General features: G+C 41.3%; 2 protein-coding genes across 2 annotated transcripts in view; one reads left to right on the top strand and one right to left on the bottom strand.

Annotated features, from left to right (window-relative positions):
• CENPF (centromere protein F) overlaps positions 1-6,864 on the bottom strand; it is a 38,803-nt gene extending 31,939 nt beyond the window's left edge. The window contains exons 1-5 of the mRNA XM_082757300.1: positions 6,804-6,864; positions 6,128-6,332; positions 4,552-4,748; positions 2,681-2,796; positions 1,071-1,162 (exon numbers count right to left, since the gene is read on the bottom strand). Of these exons, the coding sequence (XP_082613426.1) occupies positions 1,071-1,162; positions 2,681-2,796; positions 4,552-4,748; positions 6,128-6,289 (567 nt within the window). The 5' untranslated portion in view covers positions 6,290-6,332; positions 6,804-6,864. The remainder of the gene's footprint in view (positions 1-1,070; positions 1,163-2,680; positions 2,797-4,551; positions 4,749-6,127; positions 6,333-6,803) is intronic.
• Positions 6,865-17,234: 10,370 nt separating this feature from the next.
• Positions 17,235-25,790, top strand: part of PTPN14 (protein tyrosine phosphatase non-receptor type 14) — a 107,290-nt gene continuing 98,734 nt past the window's right edge. The window contains exon 1 of the mRNA XM_082757477.1: positions 17,235-17,522. The gene's annotated coding sequence lies outside the window, so the exon portion shown is untranslated. The remainder of the gene's footprint in view (positions 17,523-25,790) is intronic.

The raw sequence follows: 25,790 nt of genomic DNA, 5'->3' as shown, positions 1-25,790 counted from the left end.
CAAGAGGAACTCCACCTTATCAAAGCAGTTTATTTTTTTTCAGAGCCTTTTAGATATCCAGCAACATTACATTGAATTAATCACATTTGTTCTCTGATTTACTCTAACAAAAAATTGAACCACACACCTCTGAAAATATGTGAGGCATGATTTACCTTTACAAATAATAAACAGTTAGTTGGTCTTTTCTCCATGTATTATATATACACATGCATCAATACATTTAGTCTGTTTTATTTAAGTTTCTAACAATTTGTCCATGACAAAAGTTGGTCTTCGTAAACTACATTCCCAGGAACTGGTACTGCAAGCCTTTTTAAGAACTTGTATCACCCTTGCCACCTGTTAGAGCCAAGAGGAAACTGAAATCAGTTGCACATCAAAGTGATTCAGCAGTCCCACTTTGAAGTGCTGTATCAATTCATTGGTAAATATTGTCTGTATCTGGTGGGGTTTTTTTAGTACCATTCATTTGATCAATTTCATTTAAGACTTTTTCTGGCTTTTCAATTTGAGTCTATGCCACATATTCAGCCACCATAAAGAAAGGCTTTGATATATATATAGCTATCTTAGCCTTTAAAGAGTAAATACCAAGTCAAAAAGATTTGGTCTTCTTGTTCTCAATGAGAGCCTTTACAACTTCATCACCTATTGGCCTCTGAGATCCTCTAAGATACTGGCTACTACTTACACATTTTAAAAAAAAATTACTGATTTTTGCTTGCTGGGTGAAAAGATTACAAGAAATAATTCAAAGATATTTTACTATTTTATTATATTTGTCAAAACTGGCACTGCTTTGCTTTCACTTGTCCTTGACTGCCCAAGACTTCTAGGTTTTGAAAGATGTGTTCTCATTTTTAATATCCTTCTTTCCTTTGCTATTCAATTATACTGGCTATAGATTACTTTGAATGGCAGGACACACTGATTAATCTTTTTAATACATATATAAATTACACTTTAAGTGATACAGAATATATGTCATTTAGTTTCCACTTCATTTTCCAAGTTTAAGCAGTACTAACTTTCTTGGCACTAACACATTATTTTCAAAAGATACTTACGTTAACCTGGATTGTTCTCAGTTCTAATTCTAGCTTTTTTCTTTCTTCTACTTCCTTCTTGTATTTTTCTTCTAATTCTTCAAACTTAGCATCTACAAAGACATGATGAATACTTTTTCGTAACACAACTTAGGAAAAGGCTAGAAAAGATTACCTATATACTATCACAGGAGTGATGAAAATGAACAGCTGTCAGAAGCATAAGATCATGAAGAAACGATTATATAAATATGCTTAGTAATTTAGGGCCTCAAAAGTACACCTGTGGCATACATGGAACTTGACATTAGAATGAAAACACAACTGTTAAAATAAGGATCCGATGCCAGAGTTTATTTCTGTGCTTTTTTTTTTTGACAACATGTAATATCTATAGAAAAATGTATATAATGCATATAATAATGAACATGTATCTATATTTTTCTTTCAAAAACGTATATATATTTAATGATACATGCACGTACGTATATATAAATACACAACATCTATATGTATATATATAATTTTTACACTACCAGCCCCGTAGCATTAACATTATTAAGAAACAAACAGATGCTGGATCTTTCCCTTTAGCAACTTTCAAATGTAATAGGTATTTTAGAAGGAATTTTAGAAGGAATATATTAGTCTAAAGCAAGTCTTGCTTTCCTTTTCTTGAATTTGTAAATAATTCTACATTAAAAAAAAAATCTAGAGCTAGAATACTTTGTAACATCCCAAATAACATACCAGCTTTCAATGAAAACAAACTTCTGCAACAACACCATTTTAAGGTTACTTTAACCTAATCCTTACTTCAGGAAGGTCACACTTCTGTGTGAATCTGGAATACCTGACATCACCAGTCCTGCACCCCTTTTTGGATATGTATAAGGGAATTAAAAGAAACAAGAATACATGAAAATATCTCAGATTTCCAATTGGAGTAAGACCAAGATGCCAAACACACAGAACATTTGTTCACAGCAAATAAAGCATTCTCAGTATTGAACCCATTGCAGTTCTTCAGTGTATACAGCACTGAGGTGTTTGGCTACATAACTGTTCTCCTGTTATAGAATCTTCCTCTCGTTTTTCCAGTTCATTCAAATATTTTAAATCTATTTGATGTCACTAATTTGAAGATAGAAGTGATGCTTTGAAGTGGATACAGAGGTTTTGTTTTAATTGTGCAGATTATTATGCACAATAATATCCTAAGTCAAAAATAATCTCCTAAAGAAAACAAATGACTGTTGATTGAACTTTAGTTAAAGCACCTGCAGCACATGAAAGAAGAAATTTGCTCTTCACTATGTGAAGGGAAGAGCTGACACTAGGAACAAGCATTCAAAAAGATTGCTGCAGTCTGTTGATAAATATTCCTATTGTTATTTCATGCCCATCAATGTATTGCTGAAAAGATGTAATATTTGCAGTAACAGTTCAATCTGCACTACTATTTTTTAAACTTGGAATTTACAGTGTTACAAACTGGGCACTCTCATAATAAGCTACACAGTACGGATTAGGCAATTCGGTAACTAAGTGTAATATTCAAAACACCTCTCCCACCTTCCAAGGGAACTGAAAATTGGCTACCTGTGCTAGATGAAGAAAAATTCATTTACCATTATGACTTTGAACTGGTGTTAAAGGAGCAGTTAAATTTTTCTGTGGAGTACCACTGAATGATGAGTCTCCTGTAATCAATGCTTGCTGACTTCTCTCAAGCTCACATTTGTATCTGTTTAGGAAAGAAACAGGAGAAATTACTAATGGAAACCAGAAGGTCAATTATCTATTTTTAAGAGCCCAAAATACACAAGTAAATACGATTTCCAGTGCTTAGTTTGAAAATCCATTTGGAATTAGAATTGATTTCCAACTGATTTTTGTGAATATGAACAATTACAAGCTCATCCATGAAAACCACATCACTAGTTGGGAAGTTACACACAGGAACTGCAGCCAATGGAACAGCAGCTTTGGTCCTGCCCAGTGAGCCCAGATGAATCAGGCAATGGTTCCAGGCTGCAGCCCATCACATTAGTGGCTCCACAACTTCCTGCTCCGTTCTCCCCTCCATTTTATAGCACAACACCAAGGATTCTTCTCCCAGGGGGGTGTCAGGTGCTATGAAGTGTTAAGTGATCAACTAGGATAAAGCAGACCCAAATACAAGATCAAAACTGATAGTGGGGGTCAAGCTACACGTAATCCATTGTAGTGGATAGCTATGCAAAGAACTACAAAAGACAGCAGAGAATTCAGTAAACTAAGCTTTCTGTGTGGTTTTGGAAATGGAAAAATGTGAAATCCCTAGCCTGTAACCTCTCACAGCCAGCCTTTTACAGTAGGTTTACTCTATATTTCAGTGTGTTTCTAACAACCCTGCTGAATCACACTGGATTCTTCCTTGATGGATCTCAGCAATTCCTTGCACAAAGATGTTTCTGCGTGTCATAAATTGTTAAAATCTAGAATCTTCTCACAACAGTCAATATCTCAAGCTTCCTTAGTTTTCCCTAACTGTAAAAAGATGACAAAGTATAAAGAGAAAAAACAGGAAGTGCAATGCAGCTCCCTCTTTAGTTACTTTATTGGGACATCAAGTTGAATGAGCCAAGTCCAACGGTGTCCTGGGGTGCACCAAGCACAGCACTGCCAGATGGTCAAGGGAAGGGATTGTCCTGCTCTACTCTGATGCAGCCTCACGTTGAGTACTGCATGCAGTTTTGGGCAGCACAATATAGTAGTGATGCATAAGTATATCAAACTAGAGGGCCTAGAGGGGAAGACGTATGAGGAGCAGCTGAGGTCCCTTGGTTTGCTCAGCCCAGAGCAGAGCAGGCTGAGGGGAGGCCTCATGGCGGCCTGCAGCTCCCTCACGAGGGGAGCGGAGGGGCAGGCGCTGAGCTCTGCTCTCTGGGGACAGCAACAGGACCTGAGGGAACGGCATGGAGCTGGGACAGGGGAGGGTCAGGCTGGGGGTTAGGGAAAGGTTCTTTCTGCACCCAGAGGGTGCTCCACAAAACGTCCATCTCTGTACCCAGGGAATAGGAATCACTTCTTAACCAATGCAACCAGATGCAGTGATTCAGTCACAGCACCATGGTTTTTGGTAACTGCTTCTACTCCAGGAAGCGTTCACCCCTTCTTCCAGCTTTCATATTTTATTGGGAGACTTGATCTTAAAAGATCGAGTTATCTGTGCAATTATCTTGCAGCTCCAAGCCCTCTGCAGATTACTTTTGCAAAGTAACTCAGTTATGCTAACAACTTGTGTTGTTGTTATCCTAGAATGAGCAGATTCTTATCACATGGTATGACAAAATTCCCCCAAATTAAACAGGAACCATAGGTGCTTATTGCTTGAAGTGAAGTGACACAGAGACTTGTGTAGATGCCTGTGCATGCATGTGTGAAAACACACAAATGAGAAATCAACAAAACATGAGAAAACAGCTGTTTTTATATTAGAGACAAAGCAAGTCCTCACCTTTTCAGTTCCTGTTCTAGTCTTTCAATTTCTTTCTTGCTGTCATTCAGCTGCCCTGATTGAATGTTGATTTGAGATTCTTTTACTTTAAGATCATGTGAAATTTTCTGCTTTGCCTTGTCAAGACTTTCGCACAATTCCATCAAGCTCTGGTTCTCTCTCTTCTGAGTTGCAGCTTCATTTTTTTCATTTTCAACCTATTAGGAATATGGACCATTTCAAAGTTGTCTCAAGTCTTTGCTCAACTTAAAGTAATAGTTACAGTTTATATGCTGTTATTTTCTTCACAATCTTTCAAAACCCCTGACAGCACTGAAAGCCTCAGATATACACACTGTTCAAATATTCTTGGGTATAAACAAAAAACGCTTCTTAGAATTCATCACATTAACACCTAAACAACTCCTATTTACTGACTAGACACAATCTCATCAAGAATTCATTAGACCTTAAGTACTAGTCTACGCTGAATCACTCCTCAGTGATTGTCTCACTTCTTCACATCTATCAGATTTAGCAATCAGAATACCTTGACTCACTACACAGAAGATGCACAATTACCAAGGGTCACAGCTTTTAAATTAGAAATAGAGACACACAACAGAGACTTGCTCTGCCTTCCCTCCAGCTTCTGAGGCAAACTACAGCCACCTGCTGCTCAGCACTAACCAGTGGGAATTAACAACTCCAGAATTCCATTCAGCTTTGCTTTCAGCTGATAAGTATTAAGTATTAGAATCAGCAACTAATACTAGCTAAGAGTTTTAAAACACACCTATTTGAATACAACCCTTCTTTTTGTTTGGGGAACACAGCAGTTGAGACAAGATGAGACAAGAACCTGGAAAGTCACAGGAAAAAAGTCAAGGTAAACTACTAGGCTTGAGTTTTGCTAGAAAACTGTAACAGCTAACAGGAGTAAAAGGCAACCTTTGTCAATTGCCTCTAAACCCTGTTCAAATGTTACAAAGCAGAACTCAGTCAAATGGATTACTCCTGACTGAGGCACAAAAGTACCCTGACAAGGAGGGCAAGTGTAGAGCCAGATGAGACAAAATTTGTCAAAAATATCATAAAATAATCTCTAAAAACAGAAATGAGATGCACACAATCTAAAGCAACAGATAAGACAAATTAGGTGCACACTGGCAAGGAGAAACAGTAAGAGGCCATCAATCGTGCGGCTCTGTGATAGAGGATGATAGAGGATAGGTCTAGTTATTGTCAAGATTTTTAACAAGCACAACAATAAAGAAATGTTTTTCTTAGTCACAAAGCAAAGCCTGGAAGAAGGTCTCTAAGTAAACAAACGCCTGGACATCAACAGCCATGCCAAACACTGATAAAAGGCAGTAATGACCTTAAGATTCAATGAGAACTTAAAGAAGAGGAGACTATGATGAACAGCTATGAAATAATGATGAAGATAAGCAGCTTATATTTCTACATTACCTTTTCAGTCAGTGGAAAGAAACAAACCAAAATCACTTTCTAACAACAGAGATTATAAAGCTTTATAATCATGTTTGGCTTGCAGAATGGCATTGTAGGGAAGCAACTGTAGTATTTCCATTACCTTCTGTTTCTGTTTTTCCAAAGCTACCTCCAGAGACTCTAACTGGAACTGTCTTTGCTGACGCTCCTTTTTAAGCTTGTCTACTTGACTTTCCAGCTCCTGAATCTTCTGAAGGACTCGGGGGGACAGGCCTTCCTTCCACTCCTCCACAACCCAGCTCATACTGACTGGGTTCTTCTTTTACACAAATGGATGGTAGCTATACCTGAAACAAAAGGAAGTACAATTAAACCTTGACAGACATCAAATAAGCCTCTTATTTAAATAAATTGCCTCTTTATGATGAGCAGTAGTTAGAATTTAGTATTGTACAACCTCGAGTTGTAGGCCACCAAGAAGGGACTTTTACTATTAGGTCCTAATGAGACAGAAGTGTCAAAATAAGATGAGATGGAGGAAATCCACCTTAATCAACCCCCCTGACAAAAGCAGGGTTTCTGTTCTCACAGATGCATGCGACTGACACCCTTCAGCAGCCGTTTATCAGCACCTTATCCCGATGCTCACACCGCATTACGCTCGCCTCTCGCCCAGCACCGACCCGGCGGCGGTTACCTCAGCCCCCCCCTCACGCAGGGACCACCATCAGCCGGAGCCCGTCCCAGGCTCCTGCAAGCCACACAACCCCGGGACTCGACCCGAGCAGCTCCCTCTTAGCCCCCCAGCCCCAACTCACGGCTCGGAGCAGCACCGGCCGGCGGCAGCAGCCGCCCCCCGCCCGCTCCGTGGCAGAGCCCCCGTCCCCTGCCGTCCCGCCGCCGCCACCCAGCCGCCCTTCAAACCTGCCGCCGCCCCGCCGCCCGTTGGTGCGCCCCGGCCGCCGGCGCTCCGGGTTGGCCGCTTCGGCAGCGTTCAAACGCTGCAGGAGGAGGCGGGGCGGGGCGGCGGGGAGGGCCGGCGGGTAACGGCCGCGGGGAGGCTCGTCAGAGCGAGCTTTCAGTGTCCAGCCGGAACTCGTGGTTTGAAAAAGTGTCAAGAAATAGAAAGTATCCCAGCAGTGCCCCGGTGATAATCGGTTAACGAGGAATAAAGCCCTACAGAAGCTTTATGGAGTGGTTTAGAATCATAGAACCATTAGGGGTGGAGAAGATCTCCGAGAGCATCTGGTCCAACCATCCCCTTACCACTAATGTCACCACTAAGCCATGTCCCTAAGCACCACGTCCAACCCTTCCTTAAGCACCCCCAGGGACTGTGACACCGTCACCTCCCTGATTCATCTGCTCTTTGGTGGCTCTCTGAGGGATGGGAGGTCAACTCAGTCCGCTGCTACACTTATCCTGCCCTAAAACAGAATCCTAGAATCATTAGGGTTGGAAAAACCTCCACAATTGTCTGGTCCAACAAGGGGACAATGCAATCCGTGGGGTGCAAATGGCAGGAAAAGTGGTTTGGGAAGGCCCAGGACCAGTATTGGACCTGAGCCAAAGGGGATCTTTCACATGGTGGACAGGGAGAGAAGGCATCAGTGTAACCATTTTGACAGCTGATAAATGCAGGGCTTTTAAGGTGCAGTCTGATTAATGCCTGAATGTCTGAGATTTAAAAAAAAAAAAAAAAAAAAAAAAAAAAAAAGACACCTGAGCACTGTTGTAAACTTAAAGATGTGTAAAGAGTTGTTCTGAAGCCTGTTCCTGGGATGTGTCAAAATCATTCTGGGTTTCTGTGGAGAAAATGAGTTCTTTCATATTTGACATCCTTTATTTGATAATCCCTGTAATTAATTAACATGGAAGTTAAAAGTTCTCATGGAGGGCACAGAAACTTGCTTTTCTTTTGGTGTATAAACCGTATTTTGCACAATAGCTTCGTAAGTATTGCATTGTGTATATTAGTAAATGGAAGTAAAAGTAAGGCACAAAACTATTAGCAAATGTAACATTGAAGTGTAAGATACAAGAATAAGTCAAATACAATTACAAATAAATATTTATGAAGGGTGTTAGTAGTAACTATCAGCTTGCCTAACACTTTTAATTATTTCCATCACTCTCTGTTAGCTAGAATTCCTGAGATCTTTCTAAGAGCCTCTCAGAATTCCCCGACTTGGAGCACCCCATGATTTTGAGGAGGGAGAGAACTAGTTCACAAGAGAGAACTTGTGAAGTGGCTTTTCTTTGTCCTTGAAATTCCATTCAGATCTTTCCAAATATTAAAAATCACTGTTTACTTTTCTCACCTGCACTCCTTACTATGATTTTGGGAAAAGGTGAAAATAGCAAGTAGAATACAAAACCCATTAAAGGTTATATTCATATCCTGCAGCTTATGTCAGAGCACACAATGGAGAGGAAAGGAAAGGGGAAAGAAAAGGTAAAAAGAAAGGGGAAAGGGAAAGGAAAGAGGGAAGAGAAGGGGAAAGGAAATGGGAAAGGACTTCTCTTGATAAAAACCCACTCTGCTTGGACACTACAAGGAGCAGAAACCAGATAGAGATTTTCGCCATATTCCACCCTGACAGACTTGGAATCTTTCAGGTAAAGCCTATGTCATGTGTGTCTGTGTGTGTGTGTATATATATATATATATATATTTACATATATACACACACGCACACTCATCAAAGAGCACCTGAGGAGCTGGAGTGTTCCCCTTGACCCAGACAAAGAAAGAAAGAAATGGGCCAGGCTCTTCACATCTGACGTGGTTGTAACTTCTCAGCTTTTCTGTCAGGCACTAGAGAGGCAAAAGCTCTCCCAGGCTGCCAGTGAAAAAGAAAGACAGATCTTTTCCTTTAGCCTCACCCAAACCCCACCCTGTGCTAAGTGATGCGTCTTGCCTCCGGAAAATGAAATTTTCCATTTCTGCCAATGCAAGTAGGTAACTGAGAAGTTAGCAGTTTTGGTGTTAGTACTGGAGTGACAAGGTTAAGTCTGCACCAATAAACCCCAGCAAGCAACTGTTGTAAACTACAGTGCTTGATTGCTCATATACCTTTGTTTTAACTTTATTCTTCATAGGATCATGTTTCTCAACAGAACCCATACTCTATTCAGTGATCAGAATGAATACAAAGGCACCATTAGGATGCATAGAGAGCCTTAACACCTTTTGTTAACTATCTAGTTTTAAGCTCTCTGAAAAGGCTGAACTGACCTAAACATATTTTTTTTTACAGTTAATTAAGAAAACCAGAGACCACAGCATAGCACAAATGATAAACTACAGCTTTGTTCACAAAGGGAATGGAGCATTTCTGTAGTGAGAAGAACTACAGCATTTCCTACCTCCTGAGGGAAACTGCTACTGAAGTGCTCAAAGTGACACCAGTGCTTGGGATGGATGTGCTAGTGGCTAGAATTCCTAAAGCTGCTCTGTTTGGTGATCGCATCACTTGTGTAGCCTACTAAACACCAGTGGGTAGGTTTCCGAGGACTGCAGAGGTGACTGAGGTTAGCTGGCTTGTCTGAGGTGACACAGTGAATCACATCCAGGTGCTGGACAGAAACCCATGGGTGCGGCTCCAAGGCAGTTTAAAACACCTCAAGGCGATGTTGCCACATTCCTGCACTCCCTCCTGTTCCCCACCATGGCTTTGGTGCTCATCTGAGCTGCCAGGAGAGATGGTTAAGTGGATGAAGAGTGTAATGCTAGCCAAGGACCTTTCTGGTAGCATCAGCCTTTACACAGCTTGGGGCTCCGAACTGCTGCACTGTGCAATCGGGTAAGTGCCTGATCCAGCTCAACAGATAGAGCAGGGATATGCAGGTGAGAGTGGGCAGGACTGTGGTGACAACTTAGATCAGTCAAAATATTACATATCAAGACCCTAAGTTCCTGTGCTCTTATCCCTAACCCCTCACATAAATGATATCAAGAATTATTTTTTTCCATAGTAAATGCATTCATCAGAACTTGTGTGTTTTGCCAGGATAATACTATTTTACAGCTTCTGCTTTCATTTAAGTTTCTCTTGCATACTAAGAGCAATTACTCTGAATAATTTTCATCAAAGGAAAATATTCTCTGAACTTTGCACAGGATGTAGTGTTACTGTGATTTTTTATAGTCTACAAACCTCTGCAGCAGTGATATCTTCTGAATTTAAAGCTGCTGAGCTGCTACACAGATGAGCACAGATTGTGCTCATTAGCACAAGCAATAGTAAACTTATTTAGCCATATAAATAATCGAAAATGAAGGGGAGTGTTAGTTGTTTAATGTTTGTTAGTATATTGGAAGGGTGGAGGAAGAAAGCAAACAGATAAAAGAAATGCTAATTAAAGTGCACACATACTGTCTTGACCTGAACAACTGTGATTTACAGCTATTGCGGTGCTGTTACAGTAGTGAAAAGGTATTTATGCCTTTCCTCCCTGTTCTAAAACCATTCTCTGCAAGAGACTGAATACATCCATTAGCATAACACTTAGAGAACTAATGTGCACGTATATGAAGAAAATGATAAATAATTGCAGCAATTACATTATGATATGACACATCAAATCTGTATTGTCTAGGGCTTCTAATTACCAGTTACTGAGCTGTAAATAAGATTGGAACTCTTTTCTTTTTTGTCTTAGTGGTGAATTCCCTCTTTTTATATAATTCTGCTGCCACCTAGAAATGGCAATACCAAGCAAATCTTTCATACTACAGACAGTAAACTTAAAAATATATTAATTGTACTATCAAATTGTGCAATATCTTACAGGCAAGTAGTAATCAGGTTTCAGGGGGCATCGGCAAGACAGGATTCTATTTCCTTTATGGCTCACTCCTCCCTGACTTTCATGGGTCCATGAATTGTACCTCCCTTGGCCCCTGTTTTTGTTAGGATTTTATTCTTAAATGTACTCAGGTACACCTACTCCAAGTATCATTTTGTTCAAGCAAAAGAAAAATGATTAAGAAAAACTATAGTATACAAACTGCACTATACTAACTGCACTATATAAACTAAAAGGCATTCACCTTTCATAGCCATCTCTGCCTCATTCCGTCTTTAACCCTCGCTTTTCTTCTTTAGTGAGGCACGTGGAAATTATATGCTGACGTGTATATTACCTCTTTCTCTTGTTGGGACTCTAGATCAGTTTTTCTTTGGTTAATCTTCAGTAATTTCCTCTCTTTATCCTCTTTAACTCTTTTCTTCAGTTTTTTTGTTTTTTTTTTTTTCCAATTTCTTATTTCTGTTTTCCTTAAAGGCAGCTCTCACCATGATAGGTGGCCCTCATCTGCCAGATTGCCTTCAAAAGTCTGAGTTTTCCTTCTTCACCAACTCTTTTGTCCTCTCAAGTTCTTGATCATTTGTCATGGCTGTCCTTGCTGTGTCTAATCTCCTTTTGAACATCCTGTTCCCATGAACTACCTACATTAAAGCCTTGAGCCTATACTCTGTTTCTCTTTTGTTATGGCTTATACATATGTGTGTGTGTATATATATATATATATATATATATAACCTTTATTTAAATATACATAAAAAACTTCTGTACTACTTTTATGTAGTTATTATCTGAAAATCTGTACTTGTTTTCTATTGTGTTCATCTACTGCTCAAATCTTTTATCAGTGAAACAATTAAGAATGTCACTTTACAGAGTTCATGACAAACTAACCAGAGCAGTTCTTAGCCTCTGCCTATCTTAATGCTGTCTCTAAAATCTTCCAATGTTTTCCTGTTAAAAGGCTGACGAGATAAGAGAAAAGTATGCCTTTATCTTACACACATCTTAACCACCTCAGCATTACTTCTGCCATTTTTGCAGGCAAGTTCTAGGGTGACTGAAAACTCGCTCAGCTAATTGCAGTGGGAAACCCATCTCAAACAACGAACCACACGCAGTAGTGATCCAATAGAATAAATAAATATGCAAGGAGAAGATGACAGCATGCTACATTTCAATGACTTCAGTTATCAGTTGATCTTCTTACCTCTTCCAAGTCTAAATCTCAACAGTTTTACTGGTATTTCTCATGCCATTTTTGTATTAATTCTTTACAGGAAAATGTTAGTGTGAATTTTAAATTTTTCCAGGGTATAGAATGTATCGTGAAATGATAGCACAGAAAATAATTTTATATGCATCTCTCAACACTCTAAAATTACTCTGACAGGAAACTTTTTCTGAGTGAGTTTCAACCAAAAAAGTAAGAATGAGTATTAGGGCTTTGTTAGAAACAATACATAGTATTTAAAAAGCTGAAGTACACATAGCTGAAGCATTATTCTTTAACAGAGCTCTTTGCTGTTGATTTCAGAAAGTCTTAAAATTCAGAGTCTTACAGTACTCTCATATACAAGCATGATCTTGTGCCCATTTCACAGAGATAGCAAACAATAATGGCTCAATTAAAGTTACACAAGTTTGTGAGAGTCCCAAAAACAGACTCAAGATTATGACATTAGCTCTTTGCTTTCTCAAGAAACCATTTATCCTGGAGTGGCAATTAAATATTTTCAGACCTGTGTGACCACAATCAGACATCCAAATCCATGCCGAGACACATAAATAAAGATTATGATTATCAGAAGAGAGCAGCAGGTAAAATATCTACAAATCAGTTGCGTATGCTGACTTCTAGGCATGCTGCTAAGTCCCATGGACTTACAAAAGAACTGAAGCTACACATCTGTGATAAATTACATTGAAGGACTGGGTCCTAAAGCTATAAGCTGATAATTTTTGATAGGCGATTGATTGCTTTTATTTATACCTGCTGTAGACTTGCTCTCCCGCCATTCAGGCAGATGTTATATGCACGTATAGAGTGTATTACATAACAGAGCAGCAAATTATGCACTTAGGTTTATCATAATAATCCTAAATTAGTTAAATGAACTTCTGTTAAAAGTTAGTCATTTTATTTTATTTTACTTTACTTTTTTTTCCTCAGGAGACCACGTTGTCAGAAATCTGAAGACCTAATAGCCATTTTAAATGATATATCTAAAAGTACTCAAATTGCTAAACAGTGAAAATGGAAAAAATGTCACTCATTCAGTCCTAAAAATTAGACTGTTTTAGCTTGGAGAACAGAAACAGATGCATAGAGAGATACATTGCTTATGTCAATCCCATTTGGAGTGCTTACAACCATGGAATCAAAAGTTCATTATTTCACTGACAGATGCTAAAAGTTTTTAATTTTACGACTCTTACTGAAGAGCTAAAAACAGGCACAGGTATTCGGTAAGTCCTCAGGCAGACTATAAGCAAACTAGAATATTCAACACAGCATAGTTTATTTGCACAGATAATCAACCAAGACTTTTTCTGGTCTACAAAACTGGGTGCTGGCTTGCTTGTGATAAGCTGTAGAGTACTACAACATGTTAGCTCATGCTTGGTGGCAACAGGTTTGTTTTCCAAGATTGCGTAATCCAAATTCCTTTTCTAAGAGATGACTTTGAGAAGCTCTATTAAATGGAATAATTAATGAGAGCAGAGAATACTACAGAAGTAAACTTTTTTTTTTTTTTTTTTTTTTTTTTTCCTTGTGGTAAGCTTCAAACATTAAAAGTATGTTTATAAAGAACAAATATGATTTTAGGAATGGGAATTTATACTCATGTACTACGTGTCTGCTTATGTTACAATCAGGTCAGTGTACCCAGCTGTTGCACATGACAGAGATTTTAGGAACACAGTTAGGGTCACATTTACAATACAAATTGGGAATGTGTTGCAACTGCATTCTTTGATTTGATTGTAATGTAGATGACTGTAGGGCTAATTAAACATCATCTGCTGTTCACAGGAGAAACCACCAGCTGTTGCTTAAGCACAGTTTAAAGACAGTTTTATACAAAACAGGTTATGACATGGTTTCACCAACCAACAAGGACTGAGATTTTTCCATGTTATAACAAGACTCAAGAATTGCTCTAGCCTCAGTTTAAACACATTCAAAATATGTTTAATACAGGTCTTGCTAGCAAGGTGCTAAGACACTTCAAATTGAATTGCACATGACTCTTCGGGTAACATTGACATCATAAAAGTCTACTGTATTTTGACCCACATAAAATCAATTTTCCCCTGCTGATAGTTAACCATTTGGTCAAGCTGAATGGTGCTGGGCTAAAACTTTTCAGAAGGGTTTCGAGACAACATTCAAGCCTGTCAAATCCGTTCATTGGACTTTTTTTTTTTTTTTTTTAAGTAATGCCTATCTCCTATAGAGTGCTTTCATCTGCAAATCAAAATGCACTTTCTTAAGATCACTATCATTAGCTCAATTTTCAGAGAAGAAAACTACGGTACAGGGATGTGCTGCTACATGCCCAAGATCTCACAGAAGACTAGTAGCTAAGGTAGCTGAGGTGCAGTCCTATGTCAATATTTTTTCCCCATCTACTCTACCATTTCATAGAGCGTCTTGGTATAATAATCCCATTGAAACTGTAGAAGGAACCAAAATAAAAATTAATTTACACCAGGGCAGAGGTAATGTTTTGGAGGTAAATTCCATAAATCATTATAGTAAGTCAATAGTCTCTAAATATTATTTAGAATTTTCACCTTTTCAGCAAATAATAATAATAATCATCATCATCATAATGCTGTAACATGATCCCCTAGAAGACAATATATAATCCAGCTTACAGATGACTGATAGAAGATTAACCTGTCAGTTTTCTGGACAAATTTGAACAAGTATAGAGGTTTGGAAACAATTGAATGATTTGTATCATTTGAACACGGTATTCCTGAAGCAGCATGAGAAACACCTAAATTAGTTTCCATATTTTATGAAACCATTCCCCAAGAAGCAGGTAGGAACTCTCTGTTTTAACCAGAGTTATATGTTCCTAGCAGCTCTTGGAAAAAAAAGTTCAAGGTATCAACTGTCCTGGAAAGGGACAGTGGCACCAACATAACAAACTTCCTTATAGAAGATTCCACGCAGTAACTGACTATGATGTCTGCGAAATTCTGTATTTCTAAAGCACCTACTGCTGCAGTCTGAGAGTTTCATATAGACATTAATCATTGTGTTAAGTACTCTCATGAAAAAAGTAATGGTCTTCAGTATTCCAAGTTTCAGAAGCTTCTCTTGGTTGGTAACTTTGAAACACATTTCATTTTGCTGAGTCTGTTGAGCTGACCTTTTAGTAAAAGCTATTGCTGACAAATAACGTTTATTTATTTTGACTGTTTTTATTTCTTCTAGGGAACTGCACTGCTGATAGCCGATACAGAAAATCTCCCCTCCAGAACTTTCACCTGTCAGCACGTTTATGCTTCTTCTAACATTATTTCAAGTGAAGGTAACTGAATAAGTTTTCTTCAAATGCAGGGAGACCTGTGAGAGTAAAAGTGACTGGCTGCTAAACCACAAGTTCAACTGGAAGACTCCAGGCAGCCAGCACACCACATTGAGGCATAGCTGCAAAAGTCAATCTTTACTGTCTCAAAAAACAAAGACCTTATACCTCCCACAGTGTGGGGAGAGCCTGAAAGGAGCCTAACAAGTTCAGCCTTAGTTTTGAAGCATGCTACCCTCTCATGCAACCTTCCACTCACTAGGAAGAAGCCGTTTACTGGCACAAAGTTGAACCGCAAAAAATTCAGAGCACAGCAGCTCTATGCTCCATCTTATCATCTCATTCTGACACCCGATGTTGCTTCCAGATTGCTACTCATAGTTCTGTATCTATATGCGGTCAAGTATAATTCAAGCTGAAATCTTAAATGGTGTCACTTCTCAGTGCCTCGGTGTAGCTATACGTAAAATGGGGATAATTACTTACTTCATTAAGGTGTGGTGTTTGTAAAATGTTTGAGAGTCTTAGATGAAAAGGACTTTCCTTGCAAAATGTAATTATAATAATATTATGCCAGAGGTAAGGCATAGGCCTGTGATTCCACATACGGTATTTAAATACAATTACTTATCTATCAAAATCAAGAATCTGTACTATTTCTCCCTCTCTCAGCTCCTGATCCTCTTACCATTATTAATCCGAGTGAGCCGGACTCCAATGAATCTGCTCACATATTGCTTAAGTGTACAAGTAGCAGAAATACACAGCAACTCAGAAAGAGCATCACTCCTCATTTATCACTATTTTTCATATATTTAGCATTTGTTAAAATCTTCAAGTTCTTTTGTCACAGCTTTAGCGTGCCTCCATTTGACATTTCTACAGGTGCCCGCTGGTAACAGTATTCCTGTACGCTTTCGGGCACATGGATAATTTTAGACAAATGTAACGTAACACAGAAATAATTGCAAATTGGCCACCAGCGATGACAAGCAAGAGTGTGTGCGCATCATTTCCAACAATCACACCACCCAAGCCCACTGTGCTCCATTCAACGCCTCCAGGTAGCCCCAGCCTTCGTGAGGGCGCTGCTTGTTTCCCCAGCCCCTTGGCATGTTCTCTTGAAGCAGGCATTGGGAATTTTTGACTGGGTTGGGAAGCCTTGACCGTGTTGGGAAGCCTTGAGTGTTTTGGGAAGTCTTGATCACGCTGGGAGGCCGTGACTGCGTCAGGAGGCCATACTCAGTTTGGGAAGCGATGCCCATTTTGGGAGGCCGTTCCCGTGCCTGCCAAGCACCGGGCACCCTTCCTGCTTCAAAGCAGCACCACGTCTTACCCACCCCGCTCCCCAGCCCAGCTCGATGCCCCCACAGCAGCCCCTCTCCCGCAGCCCTCTCCCTGCCTTGCGGGGAGCCGCAGGCATGGGGGGCTCGGCGGGGAGCAGCCGCCCTGTGCCCGAGGCCAGGCTGCGGGCGAGGGGCACCCAGCTGCCCCGGGGGTGGACACACAGCAGCACCGAGGGCCCGTCCCGGCCGGTCCCTGCCGGCCCGGGGAGGCGGAGCAGGGGCGGGGAGGCGCCGCGGGCCGGCCCCAAACCCTGAGCGCTGCCCGCGCCCGGGGAGGACTGCTCGGGGCAGCCGCCCCCATTGGCAGCGGCGTGCGCCCTCCTCTTCCTCCCTCCTCTTCCCTCCTCCGGGGGGGGCTTCAGCCCTCCTCTTTCCTAAAGGAGGAGGAGGAGGAGGGGGGGGAGAGAGAGTCTTTAAAAAAAATTAAAAGAAAAAGAAATCCCAAGTCGTGTCCCCGACGTCTCAGCGGCCGCCCCACATTCCTGGCATTCCTGTGCCGTGACTCCCCGCACCGCACCGCGCCGCCCCAGCCCCAGCCCCGGCCCCGGCCCCAGCCCCGCCGCCTCCGGCTCGCCCCCGCGGGCCGCCCGTCCCCGCCCTGCCGCCTGCCTCCTTCCCTCCTTCCCTGCCTCCTTCCCTGCCTCCCTGCCCGCCTCCCTCCGTCCCGCACCCCGCGGGCGGCAGCAGGAGCTCCGGGCGCCGCCGCCGCCCCGCCGAACTTCCCCGCCGTGGCCGGGCCGGGGCGGCGGGAGCGGCTTCTCCCTGCCCAGCGCCCCGGGGAGCGGCCCCGCCGCTGCTCCCCGCCCGCAGCCGCGGAGCCGGAGCCGCCCAGCAGGTAAGGAGCCGAGGGCTCGGGGCTCAGCACCGCCTCGGGAGCGGCCCGGCTGGGCGGCAGGGCTCGGGGGGCAGCCGGCGGCGCAGCCGGGCTCGGCCGGGGGGCGCTCGGCGCTGCGCGGTGCCCGCCGCTCCCCCCCACCCCCGCCGCCCCGCCGCGGCCTTTGTTGCTCGGGGAGGGGGTCCCGGAGCCCGGTCCCGGTGCTTTCAGACCCCCCTTTTTTTTTGGTGTGTGTGCGGCCACCGTGGCGAGCATCCGTCCCTCCAGCCGGCTGTGCCCGCTGCGGTGCAACGTGCTGCCGCCCAGAAAGTTTTCTTGGGGGTTTTTGGCACCTAGCCTGGTGCTGGAGTTGGGAGGCATACCTCTACCTGAAGCTGCTGCTTTATATATATATATATATATATATATATAAAATACATATAGATATATATTTTTTCCTTAAGCTCTGTAGATAACCACTGCCGGCTTGGCTTATTCTAGAAATGCTGCTATGTGCCGGAACCCCTCGGAGTTGGGGGAGCATGCCTCTAAAATGGCTCCCCCCCATCACACGCCGCCACCTGCCAACCTCTGTATCACGAGGGTTTTTTTGGGGGGAGACAGCCCTGATGGGGCTGCTCGGCTGTCCAGGGGTGTCGTGGCACGCAGGTGACAGCCCTCGTGCTTGCCCTCGAGGGTCTGTAGCTGACATCCAGCCCTCGTTACGGGGCACAGCATTAAGCGTGTGTTATGTTATAGGAATGTAAGTAAGCTGTAGGCCCCGTGCTGCTGTTGGCAGGACTTTCTTCAACTCCTCTCGGTTTCTTCGGGAGGCTGTGCCAGAGCTGCTTACAGGCAGAGGGCACTTGTGTGTATCTAATGGGTCGCGATACAAAAGTTGGGAGCTCTGCGAAACTTAGGACTCAAAGAACGGCCCGTCAGCTAAAAGGCAGTCCCCAAAATCTGTGGCAGAGCCTTTCTGCCGTGGCATTCGTGTGCAACAAGCTTGAGAGCAGGACTGGCAGCGTGCAGTCTCGGAGGATGCAGTGGTGCAGACCAAGGCCAGGGGGAGGGCTGCAGGGCTGATCTGTGAGCAAATTGAGGTTTTGTGTCTGCTTTGGACAAACAGTTTTAAGCAGGCCTTTTATATGCTTCTGTAAGAGGAGCAGTGTTGGTCGTGGGGGTTAATTAGCAATCAGTGTTAATGCTAATGCCTGACTGCTCTCCTGGTCGTTCTTGTCCAGCAGAAGCCCGTGAGTCAGTTATCGCAACATAGGCATGGAATGGCTTTCTATGAAAAAAATCTGCTCCTGCACACTTAGAAAATTGTTTTGGCCACCGGTGGCTCTTCCAATCTTAAATAAAGTATTTATTATTATTAATAATAATAAAAAAGTTACCTACCTACTTCTGGTAACTGTGCTGTTTCCTTTTTCTCTGTTTGCTTGGTACCACTACAGCCAAAGGGCCTGCTCATCATTGTTTCCTCTCATATCCAGCAAGGCTGTGTTTGATTAAATGGTACTCAAGTAGCTCATTTTAATTTGGATTTAATTTTAGCATAGGTGTGTGCAGTGTGAGAAGAAGTGAACTTTAACTGCAGCTCCTCAGCTGGAAGCAAGTCCTTCCCTGTTGCAAGGGTTTGCCAGCTGAGAGGGGGTTATAAACTGCTGGTGATGTGCAAATCATAGCAAGTTCTCAGGAGATGTTGCTGCTCAGGGGCTTATAGGTCTTAGTCCTGCAAAGACTCACCCGTGTGCTCTAATTCATCCTCACAAATACAGCTTTTGAAACCATGGAATTTCTTTTATATATGTAATGATAAACATGTATGCAAGTCTTTGCAGGAGCTAGGCTATAATATTTAGTATGTAATATATTTGTGTATGTGTATCCAGCTCAATTACAAGGAGACTTTGATAAAAGCTTAATTTTTATGCAGAGCAGGTGCTGTAAAAGTTTTTGATGTCCATCACGAGCACAGCGCGCCTTGGCCTGTTGTCCTCTGTGGAGTTCCAGAAGAGGAGATTGGTAATGCGCTGTGCCACTGGTCCTTCTGCAAGGAATCTGCACAAAATTCTCTGAAATTTTTGTCTGAAAAGCGAGTGCAGTCTGTCCTGCGGGGTGCCCAGCTTCTGCTCAGGGCTCCTGCACACCCTTATGATTTGTGTGCAGTGAGCTTGGAGCTGACAAGGTGACCTACAAGATGACATCTCGCATGCTCTGCTGGGATGGGGCTCCTCATAAATGTCAGAATAGGCCTTGGAGCAGGAGCTCTTCCCATGACTCTTCCCCTGTCCTCTTTCTTTTGGCAAGTATGAGGGAGTGGGGAGAACTCTGGAGTCTGCAAGGGCTGAGTTGAATGTTCAAGTGTTGGAAAGCTGATGTTAGGTGCTTGATGGGAGTTTTGTTGACTCCGTCTTCATCCCTTTCATGAAATAGTGGAAGTTGATTTAGACAGGTTTATACTGCATCTTTACTTTTGGTTTGTGCACATTATCAGGATGCTTGTTTCACACCTTGTACTTTGGTATGTAAGAAATAAAGGAATCAATAAAACAATACTTCTAAGGCAGCATGGTTGAGATATTTTTCTTCTGAACTGATGAGCATGATTTCCACTACATCTGTTGCTGTTTTTTATTTGTTAACAAATACAATTGAACATTTTTTAAACACTTCATGAATTCAGGGATGGCTTTGTGTGAAGGATCAAAGGATTAGGAGCATTTAATTTTGTCATCTTCAACTTTCAGTGCATACTATCGTGGAATTTAGCTTAGTCTTAGGGAACTTCCAAAATGAGATGGTTGTCAAATGAAGGTAATGTGACTATGCAAATGCAGTCAATGCCTTCTGAGCAATATTGATTGGTATTTTTGGCTTTAGATGCAGGGGAAAGTACATAAGTCTTCAAGAATGCTCTTCAAAGCATTTCTCAAGGTCAGACTTATCAATGCTAGAAGTGTCGTCTGTAATTAAGGGTGCAAGACTATGATGCAGCACGAAGTATGGGAAAGAAGCATGCACATTTGTTTTAAAATATGTTTTCTGCTATCATTGCTATCATAATAAGTAGTTGTACATGTTATAATTAGCTATAAATGAACAGCTTCTCAAAAAAAACTAGGAAGATACAACCTAAGAGACTACAAACTTAGTATTAATTAAGCATGAATTTAACTGATACTGAGAGGGCTTTCTAAACAAAGGATTTTTCCACAGGGAAAAGATGTGTGAAATGTTCAGTGAGTGATATTCTGGAGAGAACACTGTCCTACAACCCCGGTATGGTGTTCTGTATTGTGGGGCATTCTTGTGTTTTGCTAATGTAAGGAGTTTAGATACCAAGCTTTGCTCAACACCATGCAAGACTTTTTGAAGTTGCAACTCTGTTTCCTAGTTCTCAAAGAATGTACTTTTCCTGTTTATTTCACCGGTACCTAGCTGAAATGATCTCCTTTATGACTAAGAATACATCTTTTTTTTTTTTTTTTTTTTTTTTTTTTTGTCAGTAAACCTTAAATTACCATGTGATGTAGAAACAACTCTGAAAAGAGGGTGGTGAACATGTATGTTGGTGATCTAATAAACTAGATGAATGATGGTGTGCCAAAACTTGCTAATGATGCAAAAGTATTTGGATTAGGCAAGATTGAAGAAGACTGGAAAGGGAATCCAAGAAAGCTGGGTAAAAGGGAAGCACAGCAGATGATGTTGATAAATTCAAGAATATGCATGTTGGAGGTAATAATAATCAAGTTACTTGTTCATGTTACTGGATTGTAAATTAACTATATATTAAGGTGGGGAGAAAGACTTTTAACAGTATTTTATTTGAACCTGTGCACCTCCTTAATGCTTAGCATCAGGCAGAAAAAAACGACCGCAGTTGTTGTGAAATGCTGTGTTAATAACGCGAAGGAGGTTATTAAACCAGTGTTCAAATTCACCTGGAATACTGAATTCATGATCTCCTATCAAAGGAAAAAGATTGAAAAATATTCACATGAAGTTGAACTGAAAATATAAGTGTAACTTTGTGTCAATGCTATCACTTAGAGGAGGTAGGATATATATGTGCAAAATACTTATTTGATATTAATAAGTGATAATTACCCTTTGGTACAATGCATTGACTAGGTGTAAAGTGTAGTTTGAAAGGCAGCATATAAAATACAGCTAAATCGTTATGTACTTTTTAAATACAAATAACAGTAATGCTTACTGTTGAAGGAGAACATATAAACCAACAGCCTAGTAGGATAAAAAAGAAAAATGAACTGTTTGTAGGGATGGGAGGAACAGTTACAGCTACAGCTGAAGGGATGTTAACTATGGTGCTCCAGGGCATAAATCAACCATTATCTGACAGGGATTAAGAAATTTCCCTTAGGACAGATCATGCTACAAGTGTCTGGTGTGATGTTTCTTATGTCTTTTGGAGACGTAGGGTAAGCTGCTGCTAGGAACAGGGTAATGGATTCCCATGCTCCACTGTGGTGGCTCTAGTTAAAGGTAGTGCAGGTGGAATTGAAATACTGTGCTTTTGTGTATGATCAGGATTCACAGAAAGCTTGTTTGTGACTTTAACTCTTTCATAAAAATGAAGCATGTTTTAATGTGTTGAGGCATGCTCTGCTGTGGCCGGGGCTGTTTTAGGGAAGAACATAAATGTCAGTCAGGCTTCATTTGAGGAGCACTGCTATTAGTTACTAGTCAATTCAGTTATCTGATGATCAGCAATTTCTAGTATGTGCTTTAATGGACAGAGAAGACTTTCCAATTGATGTATTTATTGCAAATATTTCTACATTCTTCAACTGAATGACTGTCACAGTCAGACAGATGACTAACACTGGGACCAGTTTCAGAATGTAGCTAGGTCTTGTGTAACTCAGTGAGTGGGCCTTTCAAAGAAAATATAGTCAAATGGTAGTGTACCGACTGCTGTGGAATTCTTGCACATCTATAGGCTGCAAATGTTACTTTTGCAAACGACAAAGTGGGGAAAAAATTAGTAGCAGGCAGTGTGACCCATCTAAAAATCAACTCATGTAGGCAGATTAGTGTCTGTGTGGTGTTAACACAGATAAGCTTTGTCTACAGAAATTTCAGAAAACTATACTGTAACTCAAAGGATAAAAAACATGGTTTTCTGCAACTTTTAGGTGACCTGACCAACCAGAATGAGCTGCCTTGCTGGCTGTCTGGCAGCTCTCTACAAAATATTAGGAACGGATTTTCTGACTTCCCCACTGAAATGTCCCAAGCTACTTGGACGATGGCCTCGTGCTGCCTTTCTGAACTTGGAAAGCAAGGTGAATGGAAATAGCTTGTGAAGGTACAAGAAAGTTGATGTCCTTTGGGGCTCCATCAGTTCAAGGCGTAGCTACCCAGTGGACACTGGTCGGGCCTTCACCCGGGGTCAGTTGGCTGGGTAGGAGAAGTGTGAGGTTACCAGTAGTTGCTTTAACTTGCGTTTGTGCAATTCTGTCGTGTTTTTACAACTGACAAAATACTTTGCATTCCTCGGGTTTTTTAGATTAGCTCTTATCATGGAACTCCCTCTTTTGAGAGGAGGCATTCACTACCTTGTAGATAAAATGCCTTTAGCTTTTTATTGATGATGTTAATTGAGCTAGGTTTTTGGACAAGCCTGGGCAAAATCAGGGGGCTTTGCCCATCAGAGATTCAACTCATAGGAGCCAGATCCTGTCTTTGAGATCCTGTGTACATGACATTTTCATCAAGACCCCTTCCCTCAGTGCTTTCATTTATTCTTTCAGTGCAAAACTGTATCCCACTTGTAGTGGAAACCCCACAATTTCTGTGTATGCGATATGCAGTGCTTACCTCAGATCCTTTAAAGGTGCGGCAATGTGTAAAGGGATTTCTACACAAAACTTCGGGCCTGTTTTTCACCAGGATGGAGGGACAGAAGAAGGAAAAGTAATATATTCACTGGCCTAACTTGTCACATGTTGAAGTTCAGTAAATTTTCTGATGCTTTTAGTTGGAACAGGCCTTGAAAGTCCTGCCCCAAATATATAAAAGAGAGATTTCTGAGAAAATCTGCACTCTTCCTTAAGAGTTTTCCAAAATACTTCGTGTGAGCAGAACTGCCACAAGATGAAGAATGCAGATGATCAGCTGATAAGTTTATTTCAAAGGTCCTGGAAAAGGGGCACCTGAAATAATAGTAACTATTAGTATATTTTTTTCTTTCTTGCTTGCTTGGCGTACTTTAAAGGGAGTTGGAGCTACAAGGTTGTCTGGATGTTTGTTTGTATTCTTCATAGTGTTGTGAAGATTCAGTCTGTTTCAGAAAATGCTTTGGTCACTTTACCAGGAAAGCAGTTGGCTGCTAACTTAAGGGGATGGCTAATGCAGTCTTTTGCTGGTAGATAGAAATATTAGCAGAGCTTCAAGAGCTCTGGTAGTTTCAAACTGGAGAGTAGACAAGGCAAGTTTCTGCTTACAAAATAAACATGTCATGTAGACATATTTGAGTGTAGGTCCTGTGATTCCTTGCAACTTTGCCAAGACTGTTGTGGGAATCTGTGATAGCAGAGAATGCTAAATCACACTATTGCTACTTACATGCTGCTGCTTCCCACTTTGTTGTGGTTCTTTCTGAGAATAGAGAAGAGCAGTGACAGAGTTGTCTTGCAAGTTTTCTTCCATGTGTCCATGTTTCCCTGGATAGCTTGGTGCCTTAAAATGCATTTGTGCCTAGTTTGAAATTTATGAACTGTAGGAAAAAAAATAATAGAAAGAAAAAAAACCTCTTTGCTTTTGTAGGGTATGTTTTTGTGCGACTCTTCACTGCTGAAAGGGTACATGGTTGGTCTGGGTAGGGTTTGCTTTCAGAAGACATGAAACCTTGCCTAACGGTGTCCCAGTTGTTCCTTCTGATGCACAAATGGGTTTATACAAGGAAATCGATATATTCTTACAGTTTTCCTAGAGCCTGAGTTAGGTATGAAGCTTGTTACCCATGTACTAATTAATCTGTCAAAATGTCTAAAAAGGGCTGGGTATGCTTAAGAGACAGTAAGGCATTTCACTATGGTAAGTCAGCAGTGTCAGCTTCTGTTGATGCTGTGTGAGGTTTCTTTCCTACTTAAGTATTTACACCTAGTGTTACGATACAAGTTTGTTCATATGGAGCTGTACTTTCATGTTAGCCTTATGTGTTTAGTGTAGTTGACAAGTACCGCTAACTCTCTGCATGCTGCTGTGAAATGTTGCACTTCTTTCCACCCCCTCCAGAGTACTACTTTAAAATATTCATGAGTGGCAAGACTGTGAGCTTGCCTGAGCTTACTTCTGACAGTAAGTTCCGTGCAAATAAATTGTTATATGAGTGGGGTATTCAGCTTACTTCAGAAAATACTGTCCACTGTTAAATCCCTCTGAATTTTGCTTTCTTTATGCTTATATTACTGTTGACTTACAATGTTGTTTTTTTTTTTTTTTTAACCTTGGGTGGAAGCAGAAGAAATATGCTTCCTAGTCTCTTCATGCTGTATGTTTCAGTCAAACAGAGCAATGAAGGCTATGACAGTGACAGCAAAGGAAACCCTCAATTATTCAGGTAGTTTCTTAGAATGGAAAAATGGGGTGGTGGATGGTTGTCTTGAACAGGCTGCTCACCACAGCCTGAGAGCGCTGTGGCCACAGTTTTGAGAATGTAATGTGTGTTGATTTTGTTGAGTGCCTTTAAGAGAAGTTAAAACAGGGGAATGAAAATAAAATAATATTTAAAATTTCAGTGTTGAAAAATACCCTTCTTTGGTAATAGAGTGATTGTATGAGATTAAGACAGAATCTAGACTGTTTACCATGAAAAACTTCTGATAATGAGCCATATGATTTATTATATTAATTTCTCAAGAATACCAAGAACTTTGCTGTGGGGACAATCTTAAAATAGACAGTCCACTGGAGCATTTGGTGAAAGATTTAAGTCTCTGTGAGAAAAAATGTACAGTGCTCTAGCTTTATGATGGTAGAATCACAGAACGCTCTCAATGAGTTCCCCCAGCCTGCGCTTATGGCTGGAATTGCCCTGATGCAGGTGCAACACCTTGCACTTGGACTTGTTGAACCTCGTGAGGTTAATGTGGACCAAGTTTGTCCAGGTCCCTTTGGACAAGCTCACCTCCTTTGCAATATTTTGTACTTCTTTACCTGTACTTTGATATGCACTTGATTTGCTTTATCCTGAGATAATTGACAGGCCATATATCTGCTCCCCCATTTATATTCTCGCCCTGTCAATGA

Source organism: Aythya marila (genome assembly GCF_965140915.1).
Source record: "Aythya marila genome assembly, chromosome: 3".
In the NCBI taxonomy this organism is placed as follows: Eukaryota; Metazoa; Chordata; class Aves; order Anseriformes; family Anatidae; genus Aythya; species Aythya marila.
This window is presented reverse-complemented; position numbering and strand designations above follow the sequence as displayed.